Consider the following 13030-nt stretch of genomic DNA (forward strand, 5'->3'; position numbering starts at 1 on the left):
CACCAGCGTGCTTCTGTTATTTTTGTTAATTCACGTTATGTCTCTTGGGGTGCAGGACCGGCTCTGGGAAAACCAGAAGCGAAGGTATGGCAGTTGCGTGTTACATCCAAGTGAGCCACGTAGATACAACAAATGGATAAAGTTGGTTTATTTTAGTCATTTTTATATATTTTTACAGTTTGTTTAAGAAAGAGCTTTGTTGCATTCTTGTTTTGTGGCTAACGATGGCAGCTTGCAGATCCGGTCCTGTCCGGCCTCTGATGCTGATGCTGCTGGGATTTATTCCGGCGGAGCACCGCACGACGATCAGTGCAGCGCGCGCAAAGTGTGACGTAGACCATATTGCCATTGGTGTTCGTTGCGGCATGACGTCATCAACATAACGATTACCGAGCCAGTCTAGAGTACCTCCCTCGGCCCCGTTCCCTCGTTGTTTCGAAAGCGCTGGCGCTGGGTTCTGTTAGTTTTCGTGCAGCGTTCGGACGAGAAGAGTGTTTAGTGCGGCGACTATGTCGTAGTGTTGTTCGTCGATGTGCGTGTGACAATAACTTGTTCTTTGTAAACCAGTGAGACAATAGTCGTTAGATGGTGAAGATGTCAGTCATGCAGATGCAGCAGGCCAAAAGGCAACATTGCTATTTGTGCGACCTGCCCAGGATGCCTTGGGCTATGGTGCACGACTTCTCGGAGGCGGTCTGCCGCGGATGCGTCAACTACGAAGGAGCTGATAGAATCGAAATTGTTTTGGAAACAGCGCGCCAAATGAAGAGAGCGCACGGATTCCAAGAGCAGCGTGCGAGTTCGCATAGCTCCAAGAGCCATAGAACTACGGCTTCCGGCCACGAACACCAGAATGGTGAAGTTGTGGCTTCGTCAAGTCGCCAACAAACCGGCAGTCACCATTCCGGGACTTATAATCTCCATCATTCGCGTTCCGGGATGTTGGCGGACTACCAAGCGGCCCAACAGCCGCCTCCACCAACTCGCGGCACCTCCGCCATGCCGAGACCGCAACAGATGGAAGCAAATCAAGAGCATGAAGCTCTAGTTGCTCGTACCACTGTGCGTTTACCAACAGCTGCCCATCTTGCCCACCATCCGTTGCAAAGCCATCATCATTCGGCAAATGGAAGACCGGGACCGATGCAGCAGCAAGGACTAAAAAGAGGTTTATCAACAGCCGATGATGACGACCATCACGGTCATCATCACACGAATGGTGATATCAACGGGGCTAAGCGGATGATGTCAGTGGAAGAACACGGGAATGCAGTCAGACCACCGTTAACCAGAGGAGAATCGCTGCCGGCAGTTTCTTTGGCACAACCGTTCGTTGTCTCCACAGAGAGAAGTTTTAAGCAGGACAAGCATCCTCTGAGGACGGCGTCATTCGACACCGCCACTGCGTTCAAACCTAATGGTGAGACAGACGTAGTAGTCGCTCTACAAATGCGCCAGACTGTATGCTACGAAGCAAGGTTGCCAGATTTATCAATGAGATTTCAACAATATACACTCCAATTTTACTTTCAACGTAAACAGAAGCGCAGTTTTTGACACAAGTGAAATTCGAAATTCGACACTAAACCAGATCTTTTGTTTGGTACTGTTTTACGACTTGAGCCGACAAAAGTTTCAGGCAGGGCACAAAAGCCAGGACCATATGCGGCCTTTTGTTATTTTCAGTGAAGAAAGAAACAAATTCTGTTGATATTTCGAAAAGGATGTGTATACTACGACTACGACATGCGCTGTCTGTTCTGACGCTCATTTGAATCCTTTTTTTTTCAAGTGCCAATGGAGGTAGATAAAAGGGGACCTTGTCAAAATTAACACAATAAATATTGTGCACGTATTTAACACTGTGTTGTGTCCTAGAGCCACACAGCTGTGATATTTTAGGTCAACTACAATAACATTGAGATTATAATTCGGCAGCCCAATTAATTTAGTGATTGATCATTGTATGGAGTACATCGCAAGAAAACTCTTTCTCCATCTGGCAACCTTGCGCCCGTCTTCGGAATTGTTGGTTTTACAACCAGATGGCAATTTCACCGAACCCTTTCTTGGAAAAAGCGGCTTAAGGTCGCAATAAAATTTAATTACGTCTGATCGTCCCGTTATGAATCCACTGAAGTGTTTAACCGCTCTCTTCTCTCCTCTTCCAAAACGCGCCCTGTCATTTAAAGGAGACCTTGCGTGACGTCATGGTATTCTATGCACGTAACGATGACGCTACACATCAACATAAATCGCTCGGTTCTGTGCTCTTCGAAAACAAAATAGGTGGAAGCGAATGCTGGCATTTGACATTCAGAGCGTTAGGCTTAAAGGGGAACGGTGTAACTAACCATCGGATCATAAAATCTATTTCGAATTGCATTCGTTTTCCTACGTAATGTTTATTTTGGAAAGAGGTAATGTTACGACGACATCGCCGTGCGCATGTTGACACGTTCGCCCCAAAAAGCTATAGCAATAAAAATAAATCGAGCCTTGTCATGTCGCGTTGCAGGCACGTCACGTATGAATATAATCCATTGAAAGCCGCGAGCTTTAATACGGAAACGATAGATACAGCGATTATCGGGAAGATAACGACGTTTACTTTGGGTTATCTGATGATCGCTGCGTATTGGATAGAGGTGTGCCACGTAGCCGTTTGAAGAAGTTATCGATACTATATGAGATATATTGACTTTGGTTCTCACAGGCGTATGCGTGTATGATTGGGGTGTGTTCGTTTGCGAAATCGTCGATAAGGTGAACGCCTTCGTATTTCGCAACTGCAGAACGCGCAAAGTTCAGTGGTTGGGTCGAAAAACGCAATTTGGCGTCGATATCGTATGCAATAATTGGCCGCTTTCACTCGCCGCCATTGGAGAGTCAACCTTGTGACGTAAAAAAGCAGTCAACGAGCCAAATGGATTACGGACCTGTGTATAGTTGAGCCATACGCAAAGACCGGTTTCCCGGTCTGGTGTCTCGTACAACCGGTTCTTGTAATAACGCCTTACCTGTCTACTACGTCACCATCTGCTTTCACAACGTCGGCATTGGAGTGGCATTCCCAGAAGATAAGATGCTTTTAATGGATGTTTACCTGGCCTAGCTCCGGCTACGTTGGCCCCCTTTTCTCTGTTTACCGTTGTGTTTCTGACACCGATACGACTTCTTTTTCCACATTTTTTATTTCTCTCTCTGCCTTCAGGTGGGAACTGCGTTGGGATCGTATTCCTACCACTATCAAAGAGTGCATTGTGTTGTGCCCTAGATACTTCCCTGCATCCTGTTTCATTCGTAGAACCTGTATATGTTTCTATCACAACTGGCTCGACAAGCTCCATTTTTTCTATCAGAGAAATTTTTCAAATCGATAGATACATGATTGCTCCGTTGCCCACGTCCCGTATCTTGCTTTTTTCCCTCATTGCTAATGCCAACCACACACATCGAGACCTGCTCGGACAAGTAATTGCTCTCGTTAGTTCGTCGAGTAAGAACACCGGTTGCAAAACCAGTTGATGGTACGTCCTTGAAAGAGGTTCCCACGATCAACCCCGGGAACATCTGTCGATGGCATCGAAATGGTTGGATCTCGTGTGGTTATGACTTTGACTTTGGTCAAATCCATATCTTTTCCAACTGGTTCCTTAAGCTCCATGACTCACACTTCTATCGCGATATCGCAGCTTAGTGTTGATAAAACACCATAATGTCGTTTCGGTTTTAAAATTTAAATGATTGCATTTTTAAATGCTTTTGTTAGTCATGCTATTGTTTGGAAGGTGGTCGGGAGACCCACGGAATTTCGGTGTCTCGTTGCTGAGGTTTTTAATCTTTCCCGGAGTGAAAGTCATTTTGTAGGTAAAGCCTTTCTAAGTAGTACCAAGAATGAATTACGTGAATATTATCAATTAGTCAGTTGTAAAAGTGGTGGAGCTCCGGGGGGTCTTTTTGCGTTCATTTTGCCGATATTAACATGTCGACTTGGGCATTGCTGGCGGCATGTAAAACGGACAGTGAAATTTTGATACATATTTGTTTTTATGCCATAACTACATAACAGCGCTTGCATGACTGAAATGACCTTTTTGCGTAATTATATTGTAGTTTTAGGCTTTTCCGTGATTGCCAGGTATATTTCCGGAAGGTTTCGGTATTTTCTCAGAACGTTGTCTTCATTGAAGAGGTCCTCTGTTAATTCCAACTTATTTCCCAATTAATCCGCTTTGAAAATGTCAAAGCAATTGCAAAGGCATTTAAAATCGTGGGGTTATAAACTGTTGAAACTTTAATTGTTCATTGTTCTAAAATTGGCGTAACAATTACCGGTTTGTTTTGTTTGCTAGCCATAAAATGGTTAATGTTTTTTTATGGTTCGCTGTGGAAGCTTCCCACTAAGAAATTCTTTGTTTCAACCTCCAAGGAGTGTTTCATATGGCGATCTAAAGACGACATCGCATGTTGATAATTATTATGCCAGGCAAGGCTTCGCACCTGTTCGCATGTTCCTTGCAAATAAACTAATAAACATATCACGTGATGTGTGGTGATCGCGTTATGTAAATGATCGTTGGTTCTATCATCCAGTGAATAGATGTGGGTTTATCTGCCGTAACTACAATAATTGGGTTATACAGATCGTCGGCCTTGTTGCCATGAAAGAAGTCCAGTGTTCTTTCACGGGCAGATGGTGGCATTTCCTTCCTTACCAGCTGTCTTCCAAGGAAATAGATAATGATATCTTGGAGCAACGGTATCAAACACCTGTGCCGTCTGCATCCATGGAACTTCTCCCTTTACTCTTTGGGTCAAAGGAAACAAGATATCATCAGCGGTTTTTTGTCTTGCCTTTGTTCAAACTAGACTGGCTACACCTGTTAATTGACGGTGTTTTAATTAGGCTCGAAACGCAGCAGGTGCTAAAACGAAGACGTTCCCATTGTTTACATCCTTTTTCGGCGTTACATAATTATCGTCTGTCCCCGTTCGTTTAATCTAACCAAAATCAACATGTTGATTGATGACTCGAAGGCTATTTACCATAAACATTTGAAAACCTAATGAAGCAATGACACACACCATTCCACGAATCTAGTTCATGATGTCTTCGCAAATCCAGTCGGCTTCGCGTTCGTGCAAGGCAAATGTCAAACGATCGTCTACTGTTTACGTAATGTTTCGTCAAAGGTCACTTCGCTATTGTCATTCCAGTTCCACCATATTAATCGTCGTGTCAATTATTTTTAAATGTCGGAACGAATTCCGATCACGAACGACGGCAACGTCGGATACCGGAGTATGGCGGTCGCCGCGGCAACGTCGGTCGGCGCGGATACGTGTTTCACTCACGTGACCCCGTTTCGTGCGTCTCGTGACGTAAATCGTGACAATTTTAGCGATCGAGAGCTTTCGGAACGAGCCGACGATGATCGTATAGTGAGAATGTGACCACCACAAGTTTTTTTTCAAGCGTTACGTATTTTTAACAGCAGGCAGCGGAAATGGCGTCATGCGCGACGTTGCCACATCGATTTATCTTTCACGTGGGTTTTGAGAGGGGGTTTATCATAACAGTTGAATGTTTTTGTTTGGCAAAACTGTTATTATCGGCCCGGAAATTTATACGCCTACACAATGGAGTTTACAAAAAAGACACGGATTTTTATTTATTGTTGACTTTTATCGGTCTTTCCACTCGATCGGTTTATTTTTTATATTTTATTTCCATTGTTTATAGGGAATTGTCAGTAGTCATGGTTGTTTTGTTTCTGAAATCGAGGCTATCTTTTATTCTTATACTTTTATACATTCACAAATGAAAAACATGACGAAGAGTCCGCTTGGAGCAAATTGGCGGTACAAAGAATGAGTCATATCATGTGTTTCGTGAATGGTAATTGCCAATAGAAGGTCAATCTGGTCGTTAAAAAATTGTTGTTTTTACATATTTTAAATATTTATAAACAGGAGTACAGTAAACATTACACCTGCAGTTCATAGTTGTCAACAATTTACGCGCAAAAAATAACGTAACCATACACCTTGTATGTATAGTAAATAGATGACAAAACGTTTTCAATTCAAATCGGAAGTGATTTCAAGTTATTTAATTTTAAACAAATACTGAGTTGAGCGGTTTGGAATTTGAATTATGTTGATAGCTCTGGTTATCTGCAATAAACATCAACTGCGATGCAATGCTGTCTACTCGATCTGTAACGAACAATTAATTATTTTTTGGTAGAAATTGCTTTCACGCGCATTTATAATTTGACAAATGTTTACTTTATTCGCCACTCTGCATATTTTCTAATTCTGTTTACAATTTGCATTAGGGTAACTGCTTGGTGTTTATTCAATTTTTAGATTTATTTATAATTGCGTGCCAGTTTCCAATCATTGTTTGTAACACTTTCTAAACATTACATTTAAATTTAAAATTTGGGGTTAACGTTCTTGCGGGCTTCCGGAATTGCACGTCAAGAATGAGTTATTCTAGTACATTTTTACTGTAAAATTGGGGAGAAATAGCGGCGTTTCGCAATCTCGCGGTTACGCTTATGAAGTTATGATGAAAACTTACAGCGTAATAGAGTTTGGAAACTTTTGATAACATCCACCGGGATCTTCAATCTCTTGTTCCATTTTAGAATTTAACTAGCGCAGAAATTCCGAAGACTCTAAGCATACCATAAACAAACTTCTTTGCATGTTTAAAATCGGCGAAGTCTAGACTTTTTGTCTCTTGCAGCTCCAGGTTCGGCCGCGAACACAAACGGTTCCAGCTCCGGATCGCCTTTGAGTGGGCGCACTGGGTCACCCCCGGACCCTAACACCCAACAAACCCAACAAACCCAAAACACGGGTGCCACAGGTCAGAGTCCTATGGCAGCCTTGATGTCGGTGGCTGACAATCTACCTCCAGGTAGTCCCCGATCAGCCGTTGGAAGTCCTCCAAGTAGTGCCGCCCCAAGATCCGCCTCTAGAGGATCTCAACATTCGCCCAATTCTACAGGTGAGACGACTTGCATGGTGACAGTCTGAATGTGTTTTCCTCAATCTTAAGATATTGTAGGTTCGACTAGCGGTCGAAGGTCTTCAGGGTCACGACATGTGTCGTCCACAACGGTTACATCGACAGAAGCCGGAGGTGCCATGGGTCCTAACACGGAAACAATGAGTGGAAATTCTGATAATGTTGCACCGCCAACTCCCGCTACTACTGCGACTTTGAAGTGTACTCTGTGCCAGGAGAGATTGGAAGATACTCATTTTGTGCAGTGTCCGTCGGTTCCGCATCACAAGTTTTGTTTCCCTTGCAGTAGAGAAAGTATCAAGAGACAAGGGGCTGGTTCAGAGGTGAGGAATTTTTTAACTACTTCCCTGTTACGTAGGGAAATATCGACTACTCATTCATCATTGGCGTACCTGTAATTATCAACCAGACGTAACGTGTTTAGATTATAGGGCGTCGATCAGCTGATTTTCGCGTTTCAGCTCTTGAGGTCGTTCACTCGTGTGCTAAACGTAGGATTAGGAAAAATGAGGGTCACGTCCCATTAACTAATTGAAATAAATGATTCAAATTAGCTCACCCAAATCTAAAATGTCTGGTTCATCAGTCTTCTGATTCGTTTTTTTTTGCGTTATTAATGATGGGAATTCCGGGAATTAAAACATCAGCACTTGTATATTTTACTTGGTGGTGACGCAATTTCGAATTTATTTTTGAAGCTTTTTGTGTTTGATGTAGGTTTTTCATTTCCTTGATTAAAATGTCATAATTTCCGGTCTCTGAAAGTGACCCAAATCCAACGCAGGCCAAGGTTTCCGTTGATAAACATTGTGCAAGTCTGTTGTGGTAATGTCTGTTTGTTTAACTTTTGATTTTGTTACAGGTGTATTGCCCTAGCGGTGAGAAATGTCCCTTGGCGAATTCGAACGTGCCATGGGCGTTTATGCAAGGTGAAATAGCAACGATACTCGGCGAAGAGTACAAAGTGAAAAAAGAACGGGAGACCTAATATTGGATGCGCTAAGTACCAAGTACAAGGCTCTCTTTAAACTCGACAATCCTAGTCGAGAAGTCTCTTTTAAGAGATGATTTGTTGAAAGTTGCTGGCGAAAGTTTGAAGAAGCTGGATTTAAAATGTGGCTTGTCAGTAATCAGGTTGATATGTAAAATTGAAGCGAAGAAGGCTGTGTCGAAATATTAGTTTAATCTTGGACAAATCGTCCATCTGTCCGTCTTATGATTGTATACCCACCGAATTAAAACAAAAAATTATATGGCTAACGTCGCCGAAAGTGTACATATAAAAGAGTCGGGTAGTGAAAAATAAGTTTTGTTTTTGTTTTAGTTTTTGGTTTGACGTCTTGAGCGTCTTTTACTTTGCCTAAAAACTGTTCTAATCTTATTTATCTGTCTCAGCTTTATAGATTTGTGTATTGGACGTTTATGTTATAATTTGTAAATATTGTAAATAAAAAAAATTGTGGAAAAGCTTTCAATAAAGTGTACAAAGTATATTATTTAAGAACTTAGTTGTAAGTATTGAAAAATAAATTTTATACGCACAACTAGTCAGTAAAAATGTGTATGTTTATTTGTAATTACTTGTCTGGTTGTTGGTGTGAAATTTATTTGTTGAGAGTATGATTTAAGTTTTATTTTGTTTTGTAAAACTGTTCATACTATAAAAGGCCTCTTACAAAGCTGTAAATATTGTATATTCATCAGCTGTTTTAACGACATGGAAAATCGACCAGATTTTAAAAATGCCGTTTTTTATTAGTTTTATAGAACTTTGTTATTAATGGTACACTTGGGCCATGGCTTTTTTTAATTTATGGAAAGTAACCTAGTCAAAACGTGAAGTCTCGCACTTCATTTATAGGAACTCAAAACTCGCTGGTATATTGTAAGAACGATAATTAAAGAAAATCCTTGATTAAAATAACATTTAACTTGTATATTCATACCATGTTTAATGTTCAAGGTCTCCTCACATTTGTTTGCTTGTTTAGTGAGAATATAACAGTAAAACCGCTAAAACTTTTTCATTTCCCATTCTTTTTCAAATCGGTTTATTCTTCCTAAACAATGCTCCAAACAAAACGACTTGAATTATTGTATAGACCTTGTAAATAAAATACTTGTATCCCCTAAAAGGACATTGTTGGCCGCAGCATTTGGCAAAAAGCGACCATCTTGCTCCACATTTATTTGGAATTTTCCAACCAATAGATCACATCAAATCCACATAAACTTTTTTATTGCACTGCGTCTTTAAGATCGTTTCAAACTGCAATAAAAATGCTTATGTGGCGCCAAGACGAACATTATTTTCTTTTCATATTCATAAGTGAGGAAAATCATTTTTGCTTATCTGGCCCTGAAAATTTATTGTAACTTTGAAGAGTTTTGGAATTTGTGATAAATGCACAGATATTTGTATTGACAATGTCAATCTTGTACATTTGTAGTTGTTAATTTGTATAACAACTGACATCATTTGTTTGGAAGCTTGTACAATCTTTTGCTGTTAGTGGATGTCAAATAAAATGAGATAATCAATGTCGATTTGTTTTTTATTTCCTGCTATCGGAAAAACTCTGTTTTTCTTGTTCCGCGCTCCGACTTTTTATGTTTATTATGTAAGTTTCATGGATTTTACAACCAACGCAGTTTGCCTGAATTTATTAAAATTCTTCCAAATATTTGATGCATTCAAAACCGATAAATACGTTTAATGTAAGGACTATAAAATCAAACTGAGGAATCACATAAATCTAACGAATAGAGGAAAATTCCAAGCATGGAAGAAGGGTGAAATTAAAGAACCCAAAAACTTCAAAAAAAGAATTCTAATTATATTATGAAAGTTTCAAAGAAATTCGACGTAAAAAACGAAAAATTAATAATGCAACAAAATTAAACAAATCCTAACAAAAAAACACATAATTATTGATTTTTTATTCTGTACAATACTTTGTTTGTCTGATGTCTATTTTCAAAATTTTCAATCTTCAAATTGAAATAATTCATTATTTAAACCATTTTTTCCTTCCGTTTTAGATGCAGACCTCTTTGCGAAACACTCTGGCACTCGAAATTGTCCCTCCCCTCGTCCACCGACGTCGAATGTCATTCAGTACCACGCGTCCAAGAAATAAATTTCGACGCAAAATTGGAAGAAGCCCACATGTTAATCGAAAAAGTAAAAGCTGCTTTACGAGACATCGGTAAAGGAGCACATCGCGTCCCTGATGATAACAAGTCGCCACCAACTCCAAAGAAATCAAAGAAATGTATTAAAGTCTGTGTTCCTAAGCAAGTGGAAGAAAGAACAGTTGAAATTGAGACCAAGAGCAGGTGTAAAAAACCAAAAGAATGCGCTCTGATGCTGAAAAATCTTTCTAAGAAAGTTACGACGAAGAAAAGCAAAGATTTTGTGATGAAAAATAAGAAAGATAAATTGGTGATAGCCATACGGTTAGGTGAGGACGTATCGTCTCAACCGAATCTGGAAAACATAGAAATGCTTCAAACGAAGTTAAATACAATTTCGGAAGGAGCGGAAAGTAATGAATCGAAAAGTGAAGGATTTACAATACCAGGTAATTCAACTCTTTAATTATTGCGTGTAATTTTTTCATTTCAGCTGCTTTAATGGAAAGAGCCAGTAGTCCCATCGATTTCACCGCGTTGTGTGTCTGTCCGTCAGCTGAAAAGACAAAGATCGACGAAGCTTTTCAAAGTGTCGACTCAACTCCAAGACAGGTAAAACACAACTATGTGGTTTCTCATTCTGTTTTAAACTTCCAGGGGAGTTCGAAGGGCTCTTCTGAAAAAGTCTCCAGGAAAGCCAGTGAGAAAGCGTCCAAGTTGACCATCCAAACAATGCCTCCAGTGAGCATCCAAGGAGGTCTTGTCATGCAAAGGACTCTTCATTTGTGTATTAATCCCACCGGAAATGCAGGGAACGCTGTTGATAATTACCAGAACGTGGGATACCGTGAGATTAGTACTGAAGACAAATCTAAGAAGAAATGTTCAGAGCAGTGTATGACTCCCAAATCAAATTGTTTCGTCCAAAAATACGTTCTTTCGGAAGATAATGAAAGTGAAGTATCTGAAGAACTCCGACCGGAAACAAAAAAAAAAGTTATTATTGCGAATGATTTAGACGACGAAGCTTTGATGTTGTACAAATCGTACCAGATTTTCGAAAACAAAACTAACATGCGCGGGAGTCTGGGAAGTAATGGTCAAACGAGACCTCAACCGCCTAAGGTGAATAGATATAGAAATCCGGTTGATATGGGCTTCTACAAAACTCAATCCACACAGTGTAGTGAGGCTTCTTTGCAAGATACAGTCAAATTTGTTGAAACTACCAGTGTTACGTCCGATCAACCTGCTCCTGTAGTGGAGGAGCCACAAAAAGAAGAGGCGGCAAACGTATCGGGCGAAGCTTCCGAACCGTCCGAACGTGATCATTCAGTGAAATCAGAACAAACTAGCCAAGTTTCAGAAGAGCAATCATCATTGCACGCTAGTGTGGATAATAAAGGTGATGAAGTATCCTCCCAAAAGAGTGCTTCCGCCGAGGAGGTAGAAGGGACGGGGTCGTTTGATAGCAGTAACTTGACTAACCAAGAAATAGAGAAATCCTTGCTTGACAGCGCGATGAATGACTCACAAGAAGATTTGCTTAACGAGATGCCAGTCAGAGAGGAAAAAGTTTCGTTTTCAACACAGGAGGATTCTGAAACTGCTATCAAGCCTTCGAAAGTTTCCGATACATCGAGTGTTCCCAGCACCTCCAGTAGTGGTAGTAGTTATAACGTGCAAGGAAGTTATACCGACGTAACTAGTCGCCCCGTTGTGCAGGACAACGATCCGGTAGAATCTAATCCTGTTATCGAAAAGCGACTCTCTCAGGAATCTTCCGAGCAAGTTCAACCAAGTAATGCGTTTACTGAATCGGAAGAAGAAGTAAAAGAAGAAGTAAAAGAAGAACCCGTGAAAGAATCTGAAGAACCGGCAACAGCACAAGAAACTAAGGTTGACCAAAATGTACAAGTATTTTTGGGGTCTTCTAGTACGGAAGAGCAAGAAGATGATGATCACACAGTTAGTAAAGGAGCAACAGTAGAGTCGTTCATAAAAGGATTGACTGGGCGATCTGAAGAAAATATACATAATTTTCGCACCAGCAGTTTGCGTAAAGTTTCTGCTCTGAGTGGAAACAAAAGTAATAAGAGTAAAAGTTCGTACGACTCACAAAAGGATGAACCAATACAAGAAGTAGTCATAGGTTCCCATGACTACACCAAAGACAATAAAGACACTAAAGACGCTAAAGAGACTAAAGACACTAAAGTCGAATCCGATAAAAAGAAAATGAAAGAGTTTCAAAATGTGGAATTTAATGACCGACGGAGAAATGAATCGGACAAAAGTAAAATCGTCATGAGACTACAACAGGAGGCGGGAGAAAACAGCAATTTTCTCCAACTGACTTCAAGAAAAGAGCACTCTTTCTATCGACGGGTTCTCGGCAAATTTACCGACTCTACTAAGAGAAACCCCATGCAGAAGTCAGGCAGCTTTCCAATAGACGAGTCGCTGTCGGAAGGCGAAGTTAAATTTAAGACTAGTCTTAGTATAGGCGAAGTTGAAAAACGCAAACCCCATCATAAGAAAATTAAAGCGAGGAAAGAATGTGAGAGTATTAAACGGTACACCGAGGAAGCACATCGCAAAGAGTTGGAAGATAGCACGTCTAAAATTGCAAGGCAAAGAGAACAGTACAACAACTGGATTACCCAGTATATGCAAAAACACAACAGAATCGCGAAGAACGATTACAGCTCATCAGGGTCTTTTAGTATTAGCCTTAAGAAATAACCGATAGAAATTATGTGTGGCTGTATAGTTGATGTGTGGATTGTCAATAAATTTTGTATGTTTTGTCTTGTTCTTATTATTGTTGTCGCTCAGAACTGGGCTTCA

General features: G+C 40.6%; 2 protein-coding genes across 3 annotated transcripts in view; both read left to right on the top strand.

The window, feature by feature from the left end:
• LOC148170173 (uncharacterized) overlaps positions 1 to 12990 on the top strand; it is a 39143-nt gene extending 26153 nt beyond the window's left edge. Inside the window, exons 3-5 of the mRNA XM_088043428.1 lie at positions 10088 to 10629; positions 10674 to 10792; positions 10838 to 12990. Coding sequence (XP_087899554.1) covers positions 10088 to 10629; positions 10674 to 10792; positions 10838 to 12925 — 2749 coding nt within the window. The 3' untranslated portion in view covers positions 12926 to 12990. The remainder of the gene's footprint in view (positions 1 to 10087; positions 10630 to 10673; positions 10793 to 10837) is intronic.
• Pits (Protein interacting with Ttk69 and Sin3A) lies at positions 432 to 8062 on the top strand. 2 transcript variants are annotated; one of them, XM_088043430.1, is made up of 4 exons: positions 432 to 1420; positions 6761 to 7024; positions 7076 to 7368; positions 7908 to 8062. In XM_088043430.1, exons 1-4 carry the CDS (start codon positions 586 to 588, stop codon positions 8031 to 8033), a joined length of 1518 nt encoding a protein of 505 aa, XP_087899556.1. In that variant the 5' UTR covers positions 432 to 585; the 3' UTR covers positions 8034 to 8062. The 2 variants fall into 2 exon arrangements, with proteins under 2 accessions (XP_087899556.1, XP_087899557.1); XM_088043431.1 differs by having other exon boundaries at positions 7085 to 7368.
• Positions 12991 to 13030: the final 40 nt, after the last annotated feature.

The sequence above is a fragment of the Gnatocerus cornutus genome, chromosome 8, assembly GCF_029298725.1.
Source record: "Gnatocerus cornutus isolate USDA-ARS CGAHR chromosome 8, icGnaCorn1.1, whole genome shotgun sequence".
Taxonomy (NCBI): domain Eukaryota; kingdom Metazoa; phylum Arthropoda; class Insecta; order Coleoptera; family Tenebrionidae; genus Gnatocerus; species Gnatocerus cornutus.